Here is a 22526-nt window from a genome sequence, read left to right as displayed (position 1 = left end):
TCTCATTAAAAGACTAAATATAACTAGTTCCAATTTAAATAAACCATACAAATTCTTTTTTGTTTGGGATGTGCAAACCAGAATTTAAGGAGTTGTGCTGCAGACTTTTTCAAGAGGCTTGCACATAATAAGAGAAATGTCACAGTTTCTAGGCATCTGTTTTCTATTTACTAATCTGCTACTGAATATCAATCCAGGAACAGTTAAGAAAGTCACCATATGCATCCTCTGACTCTGTCCTTAGAGGTGCAAACATAATTCATAATATCAAATTGCGTTTTTTCCCGTGTTTTTTCCCCTATTCTTTAATCATTTCACTAGGCAGAGTTTCATCCACACTGGTAACCACAGGAGATGCTTTTTTTGCTGAAGAGTTGATTATTGTTTATCACAGCCTGAGCTGCTCCGGTTGGGTTTCTACAGAAGATGACAATAAAAAGAAAAGAGATGATTCTATGTCACTTGTATTTGATCTTTTCAGGATGAATCTTCAAGTCATGAGTGTAACCAGCGCATGACTCTCCTTTATGGCGTTGGTAAGGAGCGTGATGAAGCAAGGCATCAGCTGAAGAAGATTACCAAAGACATCCTCAAAATTCTGAATAAGAAGAGTACTACTGAAATGGGTGGTAAATGCTTTAATGCTGCTGTGTGGTAGCCTGTAGTGAAGATTGTGGGAGCTGTAAGGTGCTCAGCAAGTTGTCTGGAGCCATGAATGTTGGTCATGTAATTTGGCTTTCATCCCCTTCACGGTGACGGGTTGCAGTACTGACCCGAGTCCTGTAGCACAAGGTGGTGCATTCTGGTGGCCTTATGTATGGCTGCACCAGGACGCCGAAGGGTTGATGTGGCGAGAAATCCCTATTTTTCATTATAGCAACTTGACTGTAAATGTTTGTGTTAAGCTAAGGCCTGAAATAGGAGATCCTGGCCAGTGAGGAGTGCATATTCCTTACCCTCCTGGTAAAACTTGTGTGACTGTTTTTCAGTTTTTCTTGGGTGTTGCTTTTTTTTTGCATTGGAATAACCTCAAAGTAGCTTTGATATTGTTACATGCTGTGGCCCATATTTGTCCCAGATATAACGGAAAACTGGGGCAAATAAGAGTTTATGTAGTCCTGAGTAATGCTTAGGAAGATTTTTATTGTCTTTTAAATCAGTGATAATGCAAAAAGCTACTAGGGATCCATTAAATATAAAATGACCAAAATAACTTTGTGTCTGTTAAGTTGGGGATGAAGGGCAGAAAGCCAGGAAGACCAGACAAGAAGCATTTCCAACCCTAGAGACTGTGTTCACAAAACTACAGCAGCTGTCCTATTTTGATCAACATCAGGTGACATCTCAGGTATTGCCTATATAAAATCGTAGCCTTTTACATTCTGCTGTAGAGATATCAAATAGGAAGCAAATCTAGGCTTTTAGAAGTGTTTTGTACATACCAAGAATTTTCAGTGCACTGCTTCTTCAAAGGCAAGAAGAAGAATGCTGCCTTGGCATTCTGAAATCCCTTCTTCAGTAGATACTTGGGGGTTTGGTTTGTCTGTTGGCAGGGGGGTGGCTGGTTGGTTTGTTTGCAAGAAGCTTTCTGGATTATTATGGATTTTATGATTTTTTAATGAAAGATTTGTGACAAATTTTGCATAAATTTCCATTAATAGCATTGTTTAGGGATTGCTGCTAAATTAGATACTCATTACCCAATCTCTTGCATGTGTGCAAGGTTACATTACCGTATAGATGTTCATGAAGGGCAGCAAACTCTTCTGTGTTTTTGTGCAACAAACTATGTCTCTTAGAGAAGCTGGTGGGTAATACGGTTTGTTTTTTTCTGGATATTAGAATTATTTATTAGAATTTACTGTTAAAAAGCTGTATCAGGGGCTGACTGGAGCACATAAGTAATTAGTTTTAAATGGCAAGCCTAGTTTTCCTGGTTTCTATTAGGACACGTAAGTGGGCAAATGTGTCCGCATAGGATTTTATCGCTTTGTCAGGTGTTCCTGTGTTTAAGTATAGCTTAACATTAGAAGTTAAGGCTAACATTAGAAACAGAGTAAAAGACATACACTTTTGATACTTAATTTATGAAGCAGCTTTGGCTGTGGTCTTTGGAATTAATTTAGTACATGTTTTGCTTGCAGGTTAACATGTTATTAATTGTCTGAAAACCATCAATAAAAAACCAGAATGCAGTAACATGAAAAGAAAAAAGATTTTACCTCTTCTTTAAAGCAAGATACAGCACAGAATAGGAATCAGTACCGTAGATGTTAAGAAAAGTTTGACTCCCATCTGTAAAGCAGCAGAACAGCATTTTTTGTGTTGTCAGTTTTGCAGATAAAACAGCAATGTGATGGACTTGGAAGATAGCAGAGTAATGGATGTACTCAGGTGTGATTTGTTAGTGCTGTTATCTGCAAAAGGCTGTCATTTGCTATTACCACTTATAAAATAGGACTTTGGGAGCACTAGTATGTCTGAGAAGCCCTCAGTCACTGTATGGCTTTTCAACATTCATTTTCACAGATCTCCAGTAATGTTCTCGAACAGATAACAAGTTTTGCCTCAGGAACATCATATCATCTTCCCTTGGCTCACCATATACAGCTCATCTTTGATCTCATGGAGCCAGCACTGAATATCAATGGACTTATAGACTTTGCAATACAGGTAATCAGAGTTCATTTTTAGGGGGGGTTATGCCAGGATAAAGCTGTGATACGTTTTCTGTAAAACCATAAAAAAACCAAGCTGGACTGCAAATTCTGATTTGCTGCCATGCACTTTGATCTGTTTCAGTTTCCTGACCTCTGAAATGGAATGCCAGATACTTCCCCTTCTGTCTTACTTTGACCATGTAATGTTGTTTTTTTTTTAAAAATCTTTCAAAATTAATACAGTTCTGGAGTATTTTAGGATGGGCTTCACTCCAGACAACATATTTCTGAAGAGCAGTTCTGGGGATGTGTTTTAGACTTGAACAGCTTATTTTGCTCCTTCTTTCCCTTGTCCTGTAGTAAGACAAAAATTTCATTTTTGTTTGCCGTATAGTTTTTCCTTAATGTATGGTTTGGTTTTGGTTTTGGTGGGGTTTTTTTGCACTCATTTTATGTATTTAACTTGAAAATTATTTTTGTTTCATTGTTTTTGTGTATGTTTTTTCAGCTGTTGAATGAGCTGAGTGTTGTGGAGGCAGAGCTGCTGCTGAAGTCATCCAGCCTGGCAGGAAGTTACACGACAGGGCTGTGCGTCTGCATTGTTGCTGTTCTGCGGCGTTACCATGCCTGCCTCATCCTCAACTCAGAGCAAACTGCACAAGTCTTCGAAGGGTTTGTGGCAGCTACAGTTTTCCAGCATATATTTTTGGTATTCTCTCTTAAGCAAAAAGTGTGTTTAGGCTGAGGTAGTGAGACCAGCTATCACAGTGCTGTTGGAAGGCTGTAAGTGAGCCCAGGTGAGCAGAGTGGATGGCTCACCTCCACAGCCTGCTCCCCACCGCTGGGGGCTGGTGGGACCTGCACGCTTGGTGACCCAGGAAAAGGGGGAAATTGCATCTTGATTTCCTTTCTGCTCCTCCCATTCTGCCCTGGGCTCCCTGAGTGTTAAGTGCTGTCATCATGCTACCTAGATAATGGTGAGGTTTATATGTTACATAAAAATATGAGATGCACTTCTAAGGTGTATTGGAGCAAGCTAAGGATGCTTTTGTTTTCGCAGGTTGTGCGGGGTGGTAAAGCACGTTGTTAATCCCTCAGAGTGCTCTTCCCCAGAAAGGTGTATTCTAGCTTACCTCTATGATCTGTATGTGTCCTGTAGTCACCTGAGAAGCAAGTTTGGAGACCTCTTCAGGTGGGTGGTAATGGGATTTTTCTCACCACTGCCTAGCCTGTAGACTAATGTGGGCTGCAATTCTCTGGCCTGTGCCAGCATAGCAGCACAGCGTGTGGTCCTGAGTCTGCGAAGCCCTCGTGCTGTGTGGGTATGTGCTGCGGAGGTGCAGAGGCTGAGCCCTCTGTACAGCGCAGGGGTGAGCTCAAAAGGTTGCTTTGCAAGTGGCAAGCAGGCCACGGGGCAAGCAGGCAAGGGATGCAGGGACCATTGGCATCGAGCTGCTGAGGCATCTGCGCCACGCAGCACTGGACCCTTCCACATACACCTTTGCTTTCACAGATTATGGTGTGACTGATTCAGTTCCTATAATGCATCAGCCAATTGGCTGTAATGCAGACAACACCGGAAAGAAAAATAACAAAATCTTAGCTGACGCAGCTGTAATATTCTATTAAATATTTCTTTTGATGTGGGGAGAGGCACAAACATGTTTGAGTTTGTGAAGTTTTATGCTGAAATCTCTGTTCCTTGATTTTTTTTATATTAAAAAAAATGTTTTAGGTATCCATATGATTTTTTTTATTTTTTTTTTGGCTCTTACTCTTTAAAGGGGGGTGGAAAGCTTTCATATGTAAATATGTATCTTGTGAAGTTTGCAAACCACTTCAGTTACTGTTTCCCCTCCTAGTTTACGTACCCAGTTTTGTTTTGCATATTTCAGATTTGTGGTTTCATAGGGAGCAGGAAAAGAGTTCTCAGTAATAACCTTAATATTTTAATAGGTTTACAAACACATGGGAACTGTAGCATTTAATATGAGAAAGGCTAGGGAAAAGAAATATGAAATGTAGAGCTACAGAAGTGTCTTAGCTGTATAGTCATTTTTCTGACTAAAACCTAAAGTTCAGTAATACAACAACAAAAAAAATAATCCTAACCAAAGCATCATCTAGTAATATAAAGATATTTAAGGTATTAAATCATATATTATATATATGATATACAGCACTTGATTTGAAGCCACTTTTTTCTGATAAATGGAGTTAGAAATTCTCTGGAAACTGGCAATAAATTTTATGTATGCATTTTTTAAACAGCTATATATAAGGTAGTAGCATTACACTTGTTTTCTTCTTGGTTTCCTTGCTACTATTGAAACAAACCCCAGAACGGTTGTCTGTACATGGCAGCTTTGTTTGCCCCATTTCAGCACACTAAGTCCAGCTGTTTCTCTAAGTCAGTTTGAAGCAACAATAAATTACAGTTCTTAAATGTTTAAAATTAGAGACTTACCTTCTGTATATTGCTGTGCTTTGCAAATGGCTTCTGATACCATCTGCAGTATTTCTCATGACTGGGTTTTACTAAGTGAGCTGCATGCTTTGGTTTCATATGCTCAGTGTATTTAGTTGTGCTCACTAAACTTCCTTTTTTTAAATCATTCCTTTACTTTTTTTTTTTTTAAATCTTATCTCCTGACCACTCCCCCAGCATTACTTCTTGTGCAAATACAGTTTCAGAGTCTGCTTTGCTCACACTTTGTGGGTGAAATTTTCGTTCTTCGTTAACACCTTTTTTTTTGCCCTGAAGAAAGCAAATTAACATACAGGCTTTCCGAACCTGGAACATTTCTTGACCTGTTGTCGTAATTATTATTGACAAAATATGGCCTTTGAGTGTCTTTTCTCTGTTTACTGATCTAATCTTTCAAAAAGTTGTCTGTTATGTCTCATTATTACCAAATATAGAGTTTTAAACTTAGGTACATTTCCTCCTTTTTCCTTAAATAATTCTTCTTACCACCACTGCAGTTCACTGTGTGGTAACAGGAGGCAGTATTATGAAGTACTGTTACCATTCCCTGTAGAGGTATACTCCAGGAAGTTATTGCTAGGAGGGAATGAATGGGTGGTCCTTGTCCAGCTGCTCACAGTTTCATTCACAGAAATGTTGTATAAGCAATTTTGAAACACAAAACTTTATTTGCAGGAAAACTTGAATTAAATTGGTTTATCAGCCTTGTTTTCTGGTAGATGTGCCTTATCAAAAATGGGTTTAAAAGCATGTACAGAATGGTAACCAAACTATAATTTTCTAATGCCATGTGGCATGTTCAACAGCATTCCCATAAAGTACTCTTTTTGGCAACTCTCTCTTCTTTTGGTCCTCAGTAGTGCCTGTTCTAAGGTGAAGCAAACGATATACAGCAATGTTCAGCCTTCAAATTCCAATTTACTGTGGGACCCAGAGTTCATGCTAGATTTTATTGAGAATCCTTCTGCTCACAGCATTAACTACTCAATGTTGGGCAAGATCCTGAGTGATAATGCTGCCAACCGCTACAGCTTTGTCTGCAATGCGCTAATGAACGTGTGCATGGGGCACCAAGATGCAGGAAGGTAAGGCAAAACCATGCCGAAATTAGAACTGGATGGATTTTTACAAGGTGTATAAGAGGTTTCCTCTCACCTTTCTCTTTTGTGTCTCTTTGGCAATTGTTTTCATTCATTATTCTTTCTGGTTGCTGAAAATTTATTGTTTCCTGTAAGTTATTTCAGTAAATCAACCTGCACACTTTAGCAGAAGGGAGTAACAAGTAGAAAGTACTCACTGTGAGGCAGTTAGTTTTTTTCATATGAGCAGTTGGGCTGTTTCTGGCAGAGCAGCTCAGCACAATCTTTGCTCATGAGAAGCTTGTAAATGAGGGAAGGTTCTGCATTAGGTCACTTCCTTCTCCTGATGCAATCAGTGTTTCATTTATTAAATGTGTAATTTACTACTTATGGATTTCATCTTCATGTGCAGTATTAGGAATTTTATTGTCTAGAAGCTATTAGAGGTATAAGATCTGCCTGTTATATTCTGAGAGTAGCTTCTGCCTTGTGGTACACAGTTAAAGTTGATCCCCCGTGATTAGAATTTGGGATGAGACTTGCACTTCCACAGCACTGCTGGGAGCAGTTTTCATCCAACACCAGCAGGCACTGGCTCCTGCCACTGCCAGGTGGAGCTTTGGTCTGATCCAGCATAATGCTTCTTGGATGTGAAGTCTGTGTTAGATCTTTTTAGATGATCTCAAGATTCAGACAAGAAGGATAGTGAAGAGTCCTTGCAGTAAAACAGTATCAGTGTTAGGTTTTACACTGACAGTATGCTTCTTTCATAATTCAGGTATTCTTCTCTCAGTTGCTTCCTCCTTCCAGCATACAAGAACATAAACTCGGCCTTCCTGTGCAAATGTAGCACTGCAGTGCTGAAACTGTTTTACCCTGGTTTTCCATTCTGCAATCTGTGATGCAGGGTGAAACAGACACTAATGCTGCATCTAGCCTTTATCCCTGCCCTCAGTACCAGTATTACTTTTACACAACTTGGTGTTCTGTTCTGATCCTGTTTCAATTTTTATTAAAAAATCCATAGTATTGATAGTTAGGCCTTGGCGCAGCAGTAGCTGACGGCCATTGTTAACGTCACTGACAGATCACAAAACTCAAGGAAATTGTGGACTTGATTTTCTTTTTTTCTTTTCTGATTGAGTCCTGCCCGAAGTATGTGCAGTTCCACTATGCTTCTTCCTGTCCCCAGTATAAACCAGTCTCTAAAATGTCCAGAGCCAGGTCCAGAGGAGGCCACAGAAATGCTTAGAGGGCTGGAGCAACTTTCCCGTAAAGAGAGGCTGAGAGAGTTGGGCTTGTTCAGCCTGGAGAAGAGAAGGTTCTGGGGAGATCTTCTTGCAGTCTTTCAATATGTAAAGGGGACTTATAAAGTAGAGAGGGACTTTTTACGAGGGACTGTAGGAATAGGATGAGGTGTAATGGCTTTAAACTGAAAAGGGGGAGATTTAGATTAAATAGTAGGAAGAAACTCTTTACTGTGAGAGTGGTAGTGGGCTGCTGAAGAAGCTGCGGCTGCCCCATCCCTGGTAGTGTTCAAGGCCAGGTTGGATGGGGCTTTGAGCAACCTGGTCTCATGGAAGGTGTCCCTGCTGTAGCAGGGGATTGGAACTAAAGTTTAAGGTCCCTTCCACCCCAAACTGTTCTGTTGATTCTGTGAAATATGGGGCATCCTTGGCTGAGCAGTGCAGCTCAGAGGAAGCAGTTTTGTAAGAGCATCAAAGGGGAACATCTAAATGTGGCCAAACGAGTTTCACTGTGCAACAGAGAAAAAATAACTTGCACTGGCATGAGTCAACTCTGCTCTGTTTTTTTTAAAAAGTTACGTAACTCTGAATCATACACCAAATCACACATCACACTGTATGCGATCTGTGAAGTGAAATTCATCAATGCCAATAGATTCCGTGACTCTCTTTCCTCCTGAACAGTAGTGCTGGCCTGGCACAGGGTGGGAGCGCTCTTGCAATGGGATGTCAGTCACTGCTGACCTGGGCACTGGGCGATGTGCACCACGTGCACCACTTTACTGTCACATTTTTGCATAAAAGGGGATGGAGCTGCTGTTCGTGTGCCAGCACCGAGGGAAGGCCGAAGCATGTCCCTGTAGAGAGTAGCAGGCCGTCTGCTGTGGTGGGCTGCAGGCAGCGGGGGTTTGGGGGCTCCGTCCCTCTTCCTGGGCAGCTCAGCACTGGTAGAGAAACTAGTGAGAACACAGGGTATACCGAGTAGGGTTTACACAAAATAAAGGCCCTGTGCTACTGCAGATTGGGTGGCTGCAGGTTATGGGGTACAAGTCACATACTGGGTTTTTCCCCCAAGATGCTTCAGTTGTCCATAACTGAATAACGGTAGGTTATATGTACAGTAGCATAATCACATTTAGGCATAAAACCCCACCTTAAGTGAGGAAAAACACAGCTTCTTCTGCCAAGCACTGATCTGCTTTGACCTAAGTATTTATTGTTTACAAAATCTCTTGCTCTTGTATTAGTTTTTCTCTTCTTTCCTAGGATTAATGACATAGCAAACCTTTGCGCAGAGCTGACGGCATGCTGCACGGTTCTTAGCTCAGAGTGGTTAGGGGTTGTAAAAGCTCTTTGCTGCTCTTCAAATCACGTCTGGGGCTTCAATGATCTGCTGTGCAGTGTGGATGTAAGTTCAATATCTTCTGAAGTATCTGTTAAACCTATTTACCTAGGCTGCACTTAAGGGTGTAGTAAGGTTTCCATTCAATACAAAAGATGGAGCACAAATTTGGTCCTGTATCCATTTGAGTTTTCAAGGCTTTTAATGAGATTCCTGATTGGTTTGTAATTCTTTCCTGCATCTTCAGGGTTAATGTAGAATTTGGGCAGTGCTTGGAGTTTCCTCTTTGTAAATTTTTTCTTTTGTTTGTTACAGAATGATACAGAATATCAAAGGTACTCTTTAAAAGGAGCAGGCGTGTCTGCATACTTTTCTAAAATGTTGAGAGATGTGTAAATAACTATGTTTTATTTTAAAGACCTGCTTTGGTGTTGGGTCTTAGGTTGTGGAAGGGGTGGCATACTTTGTTGTTCCTTATTCACCTGTTGTGACTCACTGTAGTTCTGTTAAAATTAGCAGAATTACGGTGACTTATGTTACCCAATATCTGATTCAATATATTTATCTATAGTTTGAGTACATATTGATTACAGACTGAAGCTGTGTATATCTGGGATATATCCTTGTCCTGAAGCTAAGGAATGAGTATTGATGTTATCAGGTTTTATACAATGATAAAAATTTCTCAAGTTTTTATAAAGGTAATGCTTTTTATTTCAGAATTTGTGGTATTTGAAGTAGGTATTTGCTAAAATTAAGTTAAAAATGATCAATATTTGCCATAAAATATTTGGAAAATGCATTAAAATTAGAGACAAATACTTAGGTGTAAACATTTTAATGTTTATTCTTAATAGTTGTATCAGTGGTGTGTGCACTATTACACGAACCTTTGCAACGTTTTTCCTTCCAGGTGAGTGACCTGTCGTTCCACGATTCCCTGGCCACTTTCATTGCTATACTGATTGCCCGGCAGTGCTTTTCTCTGGAAGATGTAGTTCAGCATGTTGCACTACCTTCTCTTCTTGCAGCTGGTAAGAAAATACTAAGAGAATAACTTAAGAAGTCTTAAGCTCGTCATTTTAAGAAGTCTCCTTTGACTGAATCAGTAGTGTGTTCTGAGCTTCATTCTTGTCTGGAATGCCACTTATTGTGCATTACAGCATGTGTGTCACTGCAAGCTCCCAAAAGGAGCAATTCCAAGCTAGATCAGAGAACCCATATGTGACAAGTAGTATCAGAGTTGCTGGCAGCACACTGTCCCCTTATGTTATGCATCTTCACCTTCTGCTCACAACTGTCTTCTGCTGTGTGCTATATGTTCAAATGTCAGCCAGATCTAGTCAGGTTGTGCATTTCCTTCTGGCATCAGTCTGCCTGATACTGCTTTTTCTCTCAAACCTCATTGTCCTTGCCAGCAGCCCCAGAGTACTCTAACTATGGTCCTCTCTGTTGGCTGCTTCACACACTTTTTTTCACTTACTGCTTAGATTTGTGTTTCTTATTTCTGCTTCGACTATCAATTTTAACTATGCATTATTTTCTGCCATATTTAGGTCTCTTGTTTACCAAAAATCATATTATTCTTTCCTGGTTTTTAATCACTCGAGGCCATAAATGCTGATGAAATTTTTGTATTCCCATTTAAAATGGGGTTGTGAGGTAGAACATTTCGAGGCCTGCCACTGGGACTTGCAAGGTCCTGGGCAGGTGCTTTATGTCCACATCCCATCTTCCATAGCCTGTGGAGATCCAGATGCTGAGCCTGGGGCAAGGATGACCTGTCGGCTGCTCCTGCACCTCTTCAGGACACCCCAGGTTTGCTTCTTTCCCCAGGGAACAGGTAAGTTCCTTGCTGTGTGGTCCTTTCATTTCAGAAAGCAAACCCAGATGAGTTTTGATGGCTCGTGTGTGAAAATATCCATAGTGCAAATACAAATGATAGCCTGTTTAAAATTACAGATGTTTCACTAGTGAAAAGTTGATATGTGCTATTACTTGTTTGGGAAATGTTTTGTATGCATGTAAAACTACAGAAGTTTTCTGAAACTTATTCATTGTCAACCTCTGGTCACCCAGGCATGACATGATGTTGACATAAAACTGAACCATATTAATATTATATCTTAAGTTTTAACATAGCAGCTGTGTACACTTCAGCAAAGAGGAACACATTTAGAGGGACTGTTCTGTCCTGATAGTTCTCATTTTGTTTTGGAACTTCACTGAAACCATCATGTGAGCCTGGGAACTATTAAGACTGGTTTTGTGCCAGTGCTGCTGTTGGCAGTGATAGTACGTACCACAGTCCCAACCGTCCTTTGTATTAAATACTGTCAGGGCAGTGGTGGGTCATCCTGCAGTGATCTGGAAACCAAGCATCACACAGTTTGGTAGCCTTGCATGTAAACTAAAACTAAATGTGATTTTTAAATAGGATGTAATAACAGCATCTAGTCCAACAGAAGAAACATAAGGAAATTAGTTCTCATGATATGTTAATGTGGTTCTTTTTCGTTTTAAATTTGAATATTCTGTGGTCTGACCTGTGTGTTTTTGCCACAGACCAAAAGGGGAAGGAGAAGGGCACCTAACAACTAAAAGGAAACAAGCCTGGAAATAACTTGTGTTTTGACTTAAAAGTATTTCAGTAAATATGATGACAAGACTATTTATATGGGAAAATGAAATTGAAAGGAAAAAAAATCAGCTCTTCAATGGTGCTTAGTTCTTCCATCTAAAAGTAATATTAATTTCTTTTTTGACCAGAAATCAATGGGCTTTTGTTGCATATTTGAGCAAAATAAGAGCCATGAAGAATACTGTCTGAGCAACAGAGATATGTTAAATGGTCCTAGTCCTCCCAAGAAATAAAAGTGGATTTGAATGGACTCTGAATGATGTCTGAACTCTAGGAAGTAGTACAAGTCAAACAAAATGTGACCATGTTACAGTCTTCTCTTACATGTGGCTCAGTTAACCACCCTCAGAAAGGTGGTTTCATTCTCCTTCCCTCTTTCCCTTCCTCTTTCCCACTCTCCCTCCCTCCCTCCCTCCCTGTCTTTCTGTTTATTTTCAAGCTAGAAAAAGCACTCACTGGCTTCTTCTGGAGCCTGCCTCTGACCTGCAGAATTAGGTTTAACTGCGATAGGTATTTATATTAATTAATTTTACTTCATTTGTTATGAAGACTAGGTGAGGGAAGTAATTTCCTAAATCTGTGAAGTCAAAATCAAAATACACGTCAGTGTCTCGTGGTTAAATTCACTGTTTACATGGACACAGTGAAAGACAAAATCCTTTTTCTATTTAAATGATCATAGCTTATTTTGATATTAATACATCATAACCATGTATCCCAGTTGATTTTAATGACTTACCTGTTGTTCATCACTTTCAATTCCAGAAAATTCAGTTCTTCATTCAGTTACTGTACTTCTATAGCCATTCTAGATGAAAGGGATTTTGTACAAAGGAAATTTTAGTTGGCAAAAAACCACTGTTTTCTACAAGATTTACTCTTCTTTCCATAGGCAAATTATTTCCTGGAATTCGTTCTTCTTGTGATCGTCACCTCTTGGCTGCTGCTCACAACAGTATAGAAGTGGGAGCTGTGTTTGCAGTCTTAAAAGCAATTTTAATGCTTGGTAAGATTATGCAGAGTCATATATAGTGGTTTTGTTCTAGTGTTTGGGTAAAAAAGAGATTGAGCCAGTTCACTTTCCTGAGAGTGCTCCTGGGAAAGGAAAACCCTGGTGACAGGAGACAAGTGTGTTTGCTGTCTGTGCTTGTGTAGTATGTAAGTAGCATTTCCCCAGAAGGTCAAGAGACAGGAGTTTTCTTTGGTGAGTCAGCCCCAGCTGATGAGGCTTTAAGCAGATGTGACTTTTTCACATTTTGACCCCTACCCCTGCCACCAAGTCCCAGTACATTTCAAACTCGGGCGAGTCCCTCTCAAATACAGCAAGGAAGTGTGATCTCAGATCAATTTTCCCACCTTTTTCTGTGTCTTGCCACAAATCACATGTCTATCATTGTGGAAGCTGTGAAAGAATCACTGCTAAGCAACACTCCACAAATAATGAGCGTGTTGTTTTTCCAAACCAAATGCCTAAGAGCTTTAGTTTGGCTTAAGTTCAGTTAAAGCTTGTAACCTATGGTGATGTGTATTTCTGGAGTTAAGTAAATGTCCAGTTAACCAAGTAAGATCTTCCAGATGTGGACATACCCACAGAGGTACACCTCCCTAGAGTGCCATTATTGTATTTTCTGTTGGCCAGTGTCTCAGAACTGTCTCAAAACCCCTTGATCCTTAATGATGTGGCTATATTGGGAAAGGTGTTAAAGGCATAGCTATCTGGGATGGACTGGTGGATTTGAGAGTGAGTTTGAAATAAGTTTATGGCTGTTACTGATGTTCTTTTGCTATTCAGATTGCTGAGATTTGCTGGTTTTCTTCATAAATGGTGTGTGGTGTGAATATGTATTGTTTCATCTCTGTGCAGAGATGTGGTTTGGATAGTGTCTCCTGCAGGGTGGTATGAAGGAAGGTTCAGGCGCACAGTTAATTTGTGCCTATACTGCAGCACATCTCCTTCTGTACCAAAAATGTTATATTTGTAAATGTATTATTTGTCTGCCATGTTCTTCCCTCTTGTCCTTCAAGGGCACAGATTTGGGCTTGATATGTTTGTGCTCACAAGCTCAAAAGATGTTGAATGGAGGGTGTGGACAGGCTGTTTGCTGCTGCTCTCTGTTCATGTGTGTTGGGCATAGGCTCCCATCAGCTTGTTTCCCCTGCTCTTTTCAATGAGCTTGTCCTGACCTTTGGGTCCTTTGGGGCTTTATGTGCCTGATGTACCAGTCATTGGGTCAGTGATATGGACCCAGTGGAGGTTTCTGAATTTGCGGGAGCAGAGATTATAACTGTCACCTCTAGGGATATGTTCTGCTTTTCTGCTATTGGAAAAATACTTTCTACTCAGCCTCATGAGTGACAACACTGTTCGTTCAGTCTTTCCCCTCTCTGTAAGGAGCTGATTCCTTGTGCTGCTCTGTGTGTGTGCAAGTGACTGAAGCAAGCCATTTAGCCTTGTCATGTCATGTTAGTTGTTGATCTGAGGTGTTTTCTGAGGGATGACTATTATATGTGGTGCATCAGTTAAGATCCATGCGACTTTCTGCTGACTTAAAATATTAGGCTATGTTAGCCCACTCTTCATGCAGGCTGCTAGATAGCCTCGCAGGCTCTGGGGTATGATTATGTGGAGTGGTTTGTGTTGTTTTCCCCACTACTACATGCTATAGTTGCATCTTTTTCCTTGCCCAAGGTTCCAGGCCCATAAACATGTAAACCAGGCACTGCTACAGTTCTGGTTTTGGGGTGGGTTTTTTTGGCTTTTTTTTTTTTCCACTGTGTCTGAAGTATTTTTCCTTTGTCTCTAGTCAGCCCTGTTGGTTTCTGGTAGATGGTGATTGTACCACTGTGCCAGTGCCTTACAGGGAGGAGGGGCTCACCAGTGTTGGCCAGGCTCCCTCAGCATGCTCTGTCCTCCTCCATTCCCAGGAAGATCAGTCTCTCTTGTCAAGAAGTTCATAGGAAGGTGGGCTAAGTGACCACTCGTCAAAGCTTGTCTCTTGATCTATAGAGTGATAATAAATCAAAGTAAGACTTGGGAAAGAGACACCTAAGAAGAGTGAGTAACCCAACACTTCCTTATCTGGCAAAGCAATTTCATACACTCACAGAGCTTTTCTTGTTGAGCACGTAGTGGCTTTACTTGTGTTTGATTCATATAAACCTTTTTCTACTTCTGAAATGTCCATTACAAAGATGGTATGCAAAATGAAGCAAGTGGAGAATACTTTGGCCATGGTGATTTTCAGAGTCCATTAGTGCTGCCCTTCTACTGTGGCTGCCTCACTCCTGCTTTACCCCTCAGCTGGCCTGTGCTTCCAGATACATCCCCTGACAGGTAAGCGGTCTGTGAGGGCATGGGCAGAAGTTCACCCCCTGCTTCTGTGCTTCTGCTGTGCAGGTGATGCTGAAATTGGCAGCAACAATGTCAGCTCCTTGAAGAGTGAAGACTTCCATATGAGAGGCTTGTTAGATGAACTCAATGAGGATGAAGTCTGGGGTTCTTCTCACACTTTGAAAGCATGTGGAAAAGCTGTTTCCATGGAAACTGCTAGTTTAAGCGAGTATGCTAGATATGTACTAAGAACAATTTGCCAGCAGGTAATTTCTAAAAGTACTCATCTGTCTTCATTTGGAGAAACAATGCTATTTTATTTGAAAAGTGTATAATATATTTGGGTGCAAAATGAATGTTGAAGTATTTCAGTATTTGAGTTCTGTTTGGGTTTCCTCATTTGGAAAATTTATATATGGAGTAGTATGTTACTAGAGGGGGAAGAAATTAGCATCTCCCTGCACTCTGTGAGAACTCTAAAAAACCACTAGGGTTTTCTTCTGCCTGAATCTTGAAAGCTTTGAGCAGACAATAGGACCACACCATTAGCTGTCTGCTCAAGTGCTTTTGCATTAGCATTTGCTGTATTGCAAAGTTGCTTTTAGAATACAGAATAAATTAATTTTGGAAAAAGACCTGTTATACTTTCAGGAGGTACTGAATGAGAGAAGACATTTATAATCTCACATGTTGCATGAACCGTAATTCAATTCAAGTTTTGCATATGGAAAAATCACTTTTCTGTTTAGCTTACCAAAAGTTAATATTGTCTTGAACCTATCTTGTGGACTTGTTATCTGATTACTTACAGGAATGGGTTGGAGAACACTGCTTAAAAGAGCCTGAGAGGTTGTGCACAGACAAAGATCTTATTTTGGATCCTGTTCTTTCAAACAAACAAGCTCAGAAACTGCTTCAACTTATCTGTTATCCTCATGGTATTAAAGAATGCACTGAGGGTGACAACCCTCAGAGGCAGCATATCAAGTGCATACTTCAGGTAATGCAATGGGGAAAAGGAAGAAAAACTACCTGTGATGTACTGACTCTTAACCTGTCATTCACCAGCACCACCAGTTGACACTGATGTGCAGTTTCTGGTGCAACCAAGCATTAAGTTCTTCTTTAAAGATTGCACATGCTCAGGATTCCCACTGGCTGTGGGAAACATTTTATAGTGTGACTTCTGATGTCTCATTATGTCTGATTCCGCAGTTATGAAAGAGACAAGCATGCAGCATGCTCATTGTTGCTGTTCACCATTGCCAGTCATTAGGAAGCCACTGAAAAGGGAGCTGCTTTTAGGGTTGCCTACATTGAGATGCATGTGGTCTCAGTAGGCCTCTGTAACAGTACTGTGGTGAAAGGCACTCCTGCCCCACGGAAAAGGCTCAGATGCCTTCCTGGGCAGTCCTAAACTGGTCATTTCTTCAAATTCAGCTGCACTAGGGACACATAATTTCTTAAACTATAAAGACCAAGTACTTTGTCTTGGATTTTCTTGGAATAGACCTGTGAAGAATCAGATTGGCAATTGTGCTAAATGCAGGCATGTCCACTAGGGTGGTGGTGCTGTGGAGTAATGTAATTACTAATGAAAGAGCGAATTACATTTTCTGTATTCACACTTAACTAAACTCAGATTTTGCAGAGAGCAAGATTTTTATTGAGAAAAGTTATGTGGTCAAAAATATTGAGTAATTGTATTAGTTGCAAAGATGTGGAAGTTAATGTATATTCTTTAATAGGTATTTTTACATGATATTTTTACATGTCATTAGACTATTAAAGAGTAGTGATTGTGAGACCTGTTTATAAGGTTTTTTTTTATGAGGTTTTGCATGTACCATGTTCAATTATGAGATTTATTTTTTTCTTCAGACCTGAAGTGTTGACGTTTGTATTTGTAATGTTAATTCTTACCCAGAACTTAGATCAGTGGACTCTCCGGCAGTCTTGGTTGGAGCTGCAACTAATGATCAAACAGTGCATGAAGGAGCCTGTGAGTATTTGTTTTCAAACTTTCTTATCTAAATCTTTAATGCGAAAAAGTATGTTAAATTTTAACGTAGTCCATGAGCAAACATACCATGAATGTGCTAGTTTACTTATGTTTTACTGTAGGGTTCTGGGTCTGTGGCTGAAATGAACAGCTTGTTGGATAATATTGCAAAGGCGACAATAGAGGTGTTTCAGCAATCCGCTGATCTAAACAATAACTCTTCTAACTCTGGTATAGGCCTCTTCAATCCAAACTCTGTTGGAAATGCTGACACAAGTAATACAAGACAGAATGGTAAAAAGACATTCCTAAGGTATTTTTTTTGTAGCACCTTTTTAATTATTTTAGCCAACATGATGCTTAATTATGTGTAGATTGCCTAGACTTTTTTGCACTTGAAAAAGGAATCTACAGAAATGAGTTACCTGAAGGTTACTTCTGTTTGCTTTTGTTTAACAGTAAATATAGTTGATATTCTTGAACTTTCTGGAAACCAGAAATTGTGACAGCTCAGTCCACACTAGTTATTCCAGATGCATTGTGCCAACTGTTTCATTAAAGCAGTTCAGTCTTGTAACAGCTAATACTTTTTGCAAAAGTACATGGATATTTTGGCTGAAGTAAGTTTATTCTACTTCTAGTTCCTCTGAACGGCAAGGAGTGTGGCTAGTGGCTCCCTTGATTGCAAAACTGCCTACCTCGGTTCAAGGTAGGGTCTTGAAAGCTGCGGGAGAGGAGCTGGAGAAAGGTCAGCATTTGGGGTCATCTTCTAAGAAGGAGAGAGACAGACAGAAACAAAAAAGGTACGACCTTGGGAAATACTTATACGCAGAGTTGAAAGGTAGTTCTGAAGGAGGGGTATACTGAAGGCTGGATTTTGGCTTCACCAAACCTCATTGCTTCACTTTTGTGGAGCAAAAAGTTAACCACAAACAGGGTTCAGGTTTCATTTAGTTTGAAGAAATATCACTGGTATCAGAGGACAAAATGTGAAAGCTTTGTAGCACGTCTTCCAGTGGCTATGCTGCAGCTTGCTGATGGGAAAAATTAGATCTCTAAGACAATAAAGCACTTGTTGTCTCTTCCTTTCCATGTCAGTAGGCTACTTTCCTTGCCATTAAGATCCCATAATTGTCGTAAGATGTCATCTAAGTCCTGTTGCAAATTAAGCTTAAACTCATCTCTTAACTTTAAAAGCACACGAGAATTTTAATGACTTAGTGGTTATTGATTTTCCTTTAGTCAAATATTCTTCCACAGTGCCTATGATTTTTATACTTCCTTAGAGTTATGATAGAAATTACATTCAATACTACACACAAGGTCTCTTAGCTTCATATACCAACTATCTTTCTTGTGAAACTCTTCAAAAGTACGGTTGTTCAAGAAAACAAACCACTTCTTGATTGAAAACAAACTTCATTACTTTGTGAGTGACAAAACCAGTGATACTATGGGAAAGTATGAAACCTTATATTGCATATTGTCATGGTTTAAACCCACCTGGTAACTAAATACCATGCTGGTAACTAAGTACTGCTTGCTCACTAACCCTCTTCCTCTCACAGCTCCCTGGGCAAAATGGGGAGAATTGAAAGAATGTAAAACGTGCGAGTTGGGATAACAGCAGTTTAGTAGTTGAAATAAAGTAAAATATAGTGATAATAGAAATAATGCAAAAAAAAACCAAAACACAATACTGATTGGACAGAGCCTTGGGTGCCATGGTTTAGTGTGAGGTGTCCCTGCCCATGACAGGGGGGTTGGAACTAGATGATCTTAAGGTCCTTTCCAACCCTAACTGTTCTATGATTCTATGGTAATAAGGGAAAAACAGAAAGAAAAAAAAAGAGAAATAAAAATTCAGAAACACAAGTGATGCACAGCACTATTGCTCACCACCTGCTGACTGATACCCAGCTTGACCCAAGCAGTGATTGCTCTCTTCTGGGTAACTCCCCCCAGTTTATGTACTGGGCATGATGTGCTGTGGTATGGAATAATCCTTTGGTTAGTTTGTCCTGGCTCCTTCCGGCTTCTTGTGCCCCTCCTTGCTGGCAGAGCATGAGAGACTAAAATGTCCTTGATCAGGGTAAGTGCTACTTAGCAACAACTAAAACATTGGTGTGTTATCAGCATTGTTCTCAGACTAAAGCCAAAACACAGCACTGCCCCAGCTACTAGGAAGAAAATTAACTCTGTTCCAGCTGAAACCAGGACGCCTATATAAGAACTCTTTTTTCATACTCTGCTTTCTGTAGTAGGGATAGCAGTTGCAATAATAACTGTCTTGCAAACCATAAATTTTTCTTATGGAAATTAATGAGAAAATGAAGAGGTGTTCCTACCATGTTGCTCTTAAAATCTGAAAAATTACTCTTTAATATGACTTTTTGAAAATGCAGACTTCCTATTTTTCACCTTTTATTGGACCTTGGGATTTTGCCATTCCTTTATACTAATTGTCACCTAAATTGTTGAAGTCAAGTTAGATTCCAAATGAAAATAACTGTTGAAATGAATACTTGTAATCAATACACGTGTGTATGTGTGCATACATATTTATATTGTATTTATATTGTGTTTATGGATGCATGGAATTTTCAAGGACCTTATATACCTAAAACTGCAAAAATCATTGCACAAGCTGTTACTCAAATCCCTTTGCCAACATTTTAAACTTCTCCTCTGCTTCACATGTACTTTCAAATTAATATTTGTGTATTTCTTTCAGTTTGTCTTAATTTTGTTATAATGGATGCATGTTAATCTAAAAAAAAAATAAAATATTGAACACCCTCGCATTGGCATAGCTCCTACAACCAACTAAAGCTGCGTCTTGGTTTACCTACACTAAGCCTGTGATAGAATTTTAGTGCATTTTAGGCAGGCAGCTATCACTAATCAGTGCTTGCATGGGAAACTTGCTTGGGATTCACATCAGACCACTAACATGGGTTAGAAACTTTAGCTGCCTAATCTCCACTACAATTGTATCCCCAGATAATTAAAGTAGTTTTAAAATAACATGGACTGATTCTGAGTCAGGCCTTCAAGTGTCCATGTGACTCTCGGTCATTCCATGCCCTAAGCTAGGTGGGTTCTCAGTAATGACGTGCATAATATGTGCGTTTACCCTGCTGGTGCTGTGCCTGCTTATGTACATGGTCTTTTAATTCACCTGGCAAGGCTTCAATTTACTAAACCAGAAACAGACTTAGATGCAGGCAGTGCCACTTCAAGGAAAAAAGTAGACAAAACAAGGAAAGGAGCAAGGACGGGAAGTATCAAAATAACTTTACTAATTGACATCTGTGTTTGCCTCTCTTAAAGCATGTCTCTCTTGAGTCAGCAACCTTTCCTTTCATTGGTACTTACTTGCCTTAAGGGGCAGGATGAGCAACGGGAAGGGCTTCTAACATCACTGCAGAATCAAGTTAATCAGGTAAAACAAGCACATAACCATGAGCACCCTTTGTGAGATGTTTCATGTGTCATCATTTTTGTGGGTATATGATGTGTAAACCCAGGAAAATGACAATGCAATGCTGTGCCGAAAGGAACAGTCCAAGGAAGGAAGAATGGGGAGGTGTTTGTTCCTTTTAGAGGGTGAATACGTTTATTTTTCTAAAATTGTTATAGAGAAATATAATGAACTTGAGTCTGAGTTCAGTTGTTTCCAGGAAAAACAGTAACTGATGTTTGTCTTGAAAGGAACAGTCTTCTCAGTCTCTAGCTCATCATAAAAAGTTTTTATAAGTTTGAAATTTTTGTTGCTTAGGAAAATCCTTCATCTTTTCTAGCTGGTACAGATTAAGAGTTCTTTGTATTTTAAAAAAATGACATTGCTAGTACCAGACTGGCCCATTGCGTACAGCTTTTTCTTTGGATCACTTATGCTTCCTCACAACTTCTGCTGATTCTGCTCTGAACTTCTTCCTCTCATGTGATTCATGCTGTAGCCTACAATAGCTCCTTAAGACAGTCTTTAAAAGGAATGTGTACAGTGCCCGGTTTAGTGGGTGCATGTTTTCTTTCCTCTGTCTTCAGTTTCTGTGGACTACTGTGACAATGAAAATTGATAGGGCCATTATTTTCTCATATTGCCTCTCAGCTCAGGTCCAGGCTGGAGCTATGTCACAGCCTGGACCTGAGCTGAGAGGCAGTACGAGCAGTTAATTTTTTGAGTTGTTTGTTTTTTTTTCCCCATGCTGTCATTGCCACTTGGGCTTTCTTTTATTGTATGGGTTCTGTCCTGAAATGCAGCTGGTCCCTAAGACTCTGGTCCTTTCTCATTAAGAGATCCCACCAGATCCCATTGAGAAGATGCACCCAGTGCAAGAGCTCTGTTTACTTACCTGTGGTGAACAGTTGAACAGGGTGTTTGAAACAATATTTTTAATAAAAGCATAACTAACACAACTGATAGCATAGTATCAACTCTTTACATTTCCCCTCCCCTAGTGAGCTTAATCTGCTCTAAGCCTTAAACAGGCACAAGGCTAAAAAGGTTAATAATCTTTTGTGATTTCTTACAGATAATGATCACAAATAATGGAAAAACATTCCTTTACAGGAAGAAAACAACCTTAATCAAATGCTTTTTCTTAGATCCTTAGCAACTGGAGGGAAGAACGGTACCAGGATGATGTTAAAGCTAGGCAAATGATGCATGAAGCCCTACAACTTCGTCTTAATTTGGTAAGAAAAACTTCTGTGGTTATCCTGATGTTATATAAAGATGTAACAGCTACTCTGGAGCAGGTGGTAAGGAGTGGGAAGTACCGTGCCAGGGTGTTGCATAGGCCAGGGCTTCCTGAGAGCTTGCAAATGAGTCCTGCAGCTCCCAGCCTGGGCATCAGGCACCTCTACTGGGATGGGGATGTGCTGAGGCCACACAAGGACATCAGCCCACTGTGCAGGCTAAGGATCAGGCCCGGTGAGGGCAGCCAGGGTCACATGCAGCACTGGCATGGCCAGGCGGGGCCATGGGGATGGGCTCAAGCTCCTGGCTTGGTGCTCCTGGGTCGGGGTGGGATTAGCCCCAGGTGGGGCGGGCCAGGGACAGCAAGGGCTGTTAGTACCCCTCTGCCCTGACACAAGGATGTCTCTGCTCCATTCATGGTTGTCTCTATTCTTTCTGTTTCTCTTGTTTCATCTAGTGCCTCCTGACCATAATGTTTGGACATTAATCATATAAAATGAATGGGAATGGCACCCCATACCTTTTTTTGTGTCCTTTATTTTTGTGGTGCTTTCATCCTTTCAGTGTCCCTGGAACCTCAGAAATGTATTGTCTTTTTGTGGATGTTCCAGGCCGCTGCCCACTGACGTTTTATCCCCATGTAACAAGCAAGGATTTTATGGAACTGGGCAGTCAATATAGTGGAGACTTTCAGAGCTCCCAGGGAATGTAACATTTGGCTATTTAACTTCCATGTGCAATTTCAGTTGCTGTTATTTGGATGCATGTATTAACTTAGAAAGTTTCCATTGAGTTCTCTAGGGTCCCACATCTCTTGAAACCTGTGTACCAGAGGTCAGGGCCACCACAGCTTGTTTAGCACAGTGCAGTAGGATTGCCGAGGCCAAATAAGGGAGCACCAAGGTAGGACTAGCACTGCAGTGTTGTTCTCTTTGTGTCTCTTTGTAAGCTGCTTAGATGCAGCTGTGCAACTACAGGGTTAACCATAGCCTTTGCACTGCTCCTGGTTCAGGTCAAGGGGACTTCGGCCA

At 40.3% G+C, this 22526-nt stretch overlaps 1 protein-coding gene across 14 annotated transcripts in view; it reads left to right on the top strand.

The window, feature by feature from the left end:
- MED12L (mediator complex subunit 12L) overlaps positions 1–22526 on the top strand; it is a 150801-nt gene that overhangs the window by 103839 nt on the left and 24436 nt on the right. For 13 of the 14 annotated variants that reach the window (XM_057421792.1, XM_057421789.1, XM_057421788.1 and 10 more), the window contains 17 exons: positions 482–629; positions 1230–1348; positions 2530–2673; positions 3169–3332; positions 3721–3852; positions 6006–6233; positions 8741–8882; positions 9730–9850; positions 10558–10659; positions 12350–12463; positions 14855–15054; positions 15600–15788; positions 16716–16790; positions 16913–17103; positions 17432–17593; positions 20124–20235; positions 21402–21491. In XM_057421792.1, coding sequence (XP_057277775.1) covers positions 482–629; positions 1230–1348; positions 2530–2673; positions 3169–3332; positions 3721–3852; positions 6006–6233; positions 8741–8882; positions 9730–9850; positions 10558–10659; positions 12350–12463; positions 14855–15054; positions 15600–15788; positions 16716–16790; positions 16913–17103; positions 17432–17593; positions 20124–20235; positions 21402–21491 — 2433 coding nt within the window. The remainder of the gene's footprint in view (positions 1–481; positions 630–1229; positions 1349–2529; positions 2674–3168; positions 3333–3720; positions 3853–6005; positions 6234–8740; positions 8883–9729; positions 9851–10557; positions 10660–12349; positions 12464–14854; positions 15055–15599; positions 15789–16715; positions 16791–16912; positions 17104–17431; positions 17594–20123; positions 20236–21401; positions 21492–22526) is intronic. The other variant, XM_057421779.1, reaches the window with a different exon arrangement.

Source organism: Pezoporus wallicus, unplaced genomic scaffold (assembly GCF_028554395.1).
Source record: "Pezoporus wallicus isolate ANWC-B61680 ecotype Strahan unplaced genomic scaffold, APGP_CSIRO_Pwel_v1 scaffold_7402, whole genome shotgun sequence".
Classification (NCBI taxonomy): Eukaryota; Metazoa; Chordata; class Aves; order Psittaciformes; family Psittacidae; genus Pezoporus; species Pezoporus wallicus.
Note: the sequence above shows the minus strand (reverse complement) of the source record. Positions and strands in the feature narration are given on the sequence as shown.